This window comes from Fonticula alba (assembly GCF_000388065.1).
Source record: "Fonticula alba strain ATCC 38817 unplaced genomic scaffold supercont2.2, whole genome shotgun sequence".
NCBI classification, from domain to species: domain Eukaryota; order Rotosphaerida; family Fonticulaceae; genus Fonticula; species Fonticula alba.
The window spans coordinates 811995-814224 of NW_009242972.1; the positions used below are offsets into that span (position 1 = coordinate 811995).

The window sequence follows — 2230 nt, forward strand, 5'->3', positions numbered from 1 at the left end:
CCCCCCCCCCCGCACCCTACCCCATCCCACCCCTCTTTGCCCCTCCCGGGCCCCTGCCCTTTGCTCCTGGTCCATCTTTCCTGGCCCTCCCTCTGTGCTCCTTCCCTTCTTTTTTTTTCCACCCACTCCTTCAAGATCTCCCGATGGCCAAAAACATCCGTGCGAAGGTGGCCAAGCGCTTTGGCGCGGCTCCCGCTGCCGCCGCCTCCACCCCCGCTCCTCTGCCTCGGCTTGCTGCCTCTCGGCCGACCAGCGCTGCCGCCCGGCCAGCACGCCGGACTGGCGGTCTCAAGGCGGCCTCCCGGCCACGCTTGGGCCTGGCCGGCAAGAGTCTGCCCGCCTGGGGGGGCCCCGGTCTGGATGCCTCCGACTCCGACTCCGACTCTGACTCCGACCAGGAGGGCGTCCCCATGCAGGAGCAGATGCCCGTTTGGGGAGGCGGCATGACGCTGGTCACGCATCAGGCACCGGCTCCCGAGGACAGTGCGGCTGGCGCGGGCGCCGGTACCGGGAATGGTACCGCCGTCGCGCGTGACGGCCGCCTGCGCATGGACTTTGTTATGCGGGCCGCCCGGTCGGAGAAGGCCGCCCGCAAGGCGGCAAGCATGCAGCGCGCCCAGCCGGGGGTCATCTCGACCGATCTGCTGGCGGCCGCGGCCGTTTCCGGCACGGGGGTCCATGTGCCCAAGGCCGCTGTCGATACTCGGGCTTTGGCCCTCGGCAAGGCCTTCCACCTGGCCAAGCAGACCGGCGAGGTGGCGGGCGCGCATTTGCGCGTTGATTCGGCAGCCGGGCGCGTGGCCGGCGGCAAGGCGCCCACGGCCTCCGGTGCACCTTCCCCTTCTGCCCCGGCCGCCGGGGAAGCGCCAGCTGCTTCGACCGGTCCCCGGCACCTCTCTTCCAGCAAGGCCTCCCGGCGCAAGGCCCGCGCGGCCGCCTGGTCTGACCGTATGTGCCCCCTCCCGGTTCTTGCCCTCTTCGCAGTATCTCCTCGGCCCCCGCCACTGCCGAAACCGCCTCCCCTCCCCCCCCCCTCCACCCCCCTCGCCTGACCCTCCCCAAATGCGCGTGACACATCTTTCGCCTGTCCCATTCGCCTTTCCCATCCAGATTTGGAGAAGTCGCAGAAGCTTTTCGAGGCCGAGAAGAAGGCCAAGTCCGCGGCCAAGGCCACCTCTGGTCGGACCGGACTCACGCGGGGCCTCGGTCGAGAGCTGCAGTCCAGCCTGAAAGAGGCCATGGTTTCCTCGGAAGATCCGGCCCGGCCCACGGCCGGGGCATCCAAGGCCCCGAAGGCCGGCAAGGCGTCGGCCGCGCGCGGTGGCCAGGCCCCCGCCTCCGGGCCTGTCAGCCAGACCAATCGTGTTACCAGTCGCGGAGGTCGGCGGAATGTCGCGTGCGTCCTCCCTCCCTCGCTCCCCCTGCCGAGGACTCATCTTCCCGCTGTCGGCCGCTTCTCGCCGTCGGCCCTGCCCTTTTGCCCGGCCCCTCTTGGGGTGCCCCTTCGCGCGTCCGGTCCGATTGCTGATCTTCATTCGTCCTCCCTCGCCATGCTCGTTCCCCACCTCTTCCTCCTCCTCCTCCTCCTTCTGGCCGGCTCCTCTCCGCCATGAAAACCACAGCCAGCAGGAGCTGGCCCACTTCCGCGCCGTTTTGGCACACTCCGCCTTCAAGGCCCCGGCGCCGGCTGCTCCGGGGACCAGCGCTGCCAGTGCCTCCTCCACCGTCCCCGGTGTTGGGACTCCGAACCTGAGCAATGCCTTTGAAGCCATTCAGATGCACCTGTCGACGCTCATCCAGCAGGAGAAGCTCTGATCCGGTGTGGCTGCATGGCATGCGCATGCTGTGTGTCCGCCCTGCCCCTCCCTCTTGCATGCATGGCAAACGAAGGGACCGGTGTAGGAGACCGAACACCCAGCCCATCGCACGAGGGATGGCCGCTTCCAAGGGCGTGTATCCTTCCCCCTCCCCCCCCCTCCCCCCGATGGATGTTGCCTCGAGTTGCAGGAGGGAAAAAACAAAACCAATAGACCCAAACCCCAACATGCTCTTGAGTTAAGAGCCTGTTCTGAAGGCGCAGTATGGCCGAGCGCCAAAGCGCGGTCACTGCCCAGCGAGTTTCATCGGCCGAACTTTTCACACGGTGACACAATAGAAACCCCAGCGGGAACGTGATCGACCGGGGCAGGTGCAGGGTGCAGGCGGGGGCGGGAAGGGAGCCATTGGCACC

General features: G+C 67.9%; 1 protein-coding gene across 1 annotated transcript; it reads left to right on the top strand.

Moving 5' to 3' along the window:
* The first annotated feature begins 11 nt into the window (after positions 1 to 11).
* Positions 12 to 2034, top strand: H696_01201 (hypothetical protein). The gene is made up of 3 exons (XM_009495087.1): positions 12 to 948; positions 1111 to 1396; positions 1623 to 2034. Exons 1-3 carry the CDS (start codon positions 144 to 146, stop codon positions 1813 to 1815), a joined length of 1284 nt encoding a protein of 427 aa, XP_009493362.1. The 5' UTR covers positions 12 to 143; the 3' UTR covers positions 1816 to 2034.
* Positions 2035 to 2230: the final 196 nt, after the last annotated feature.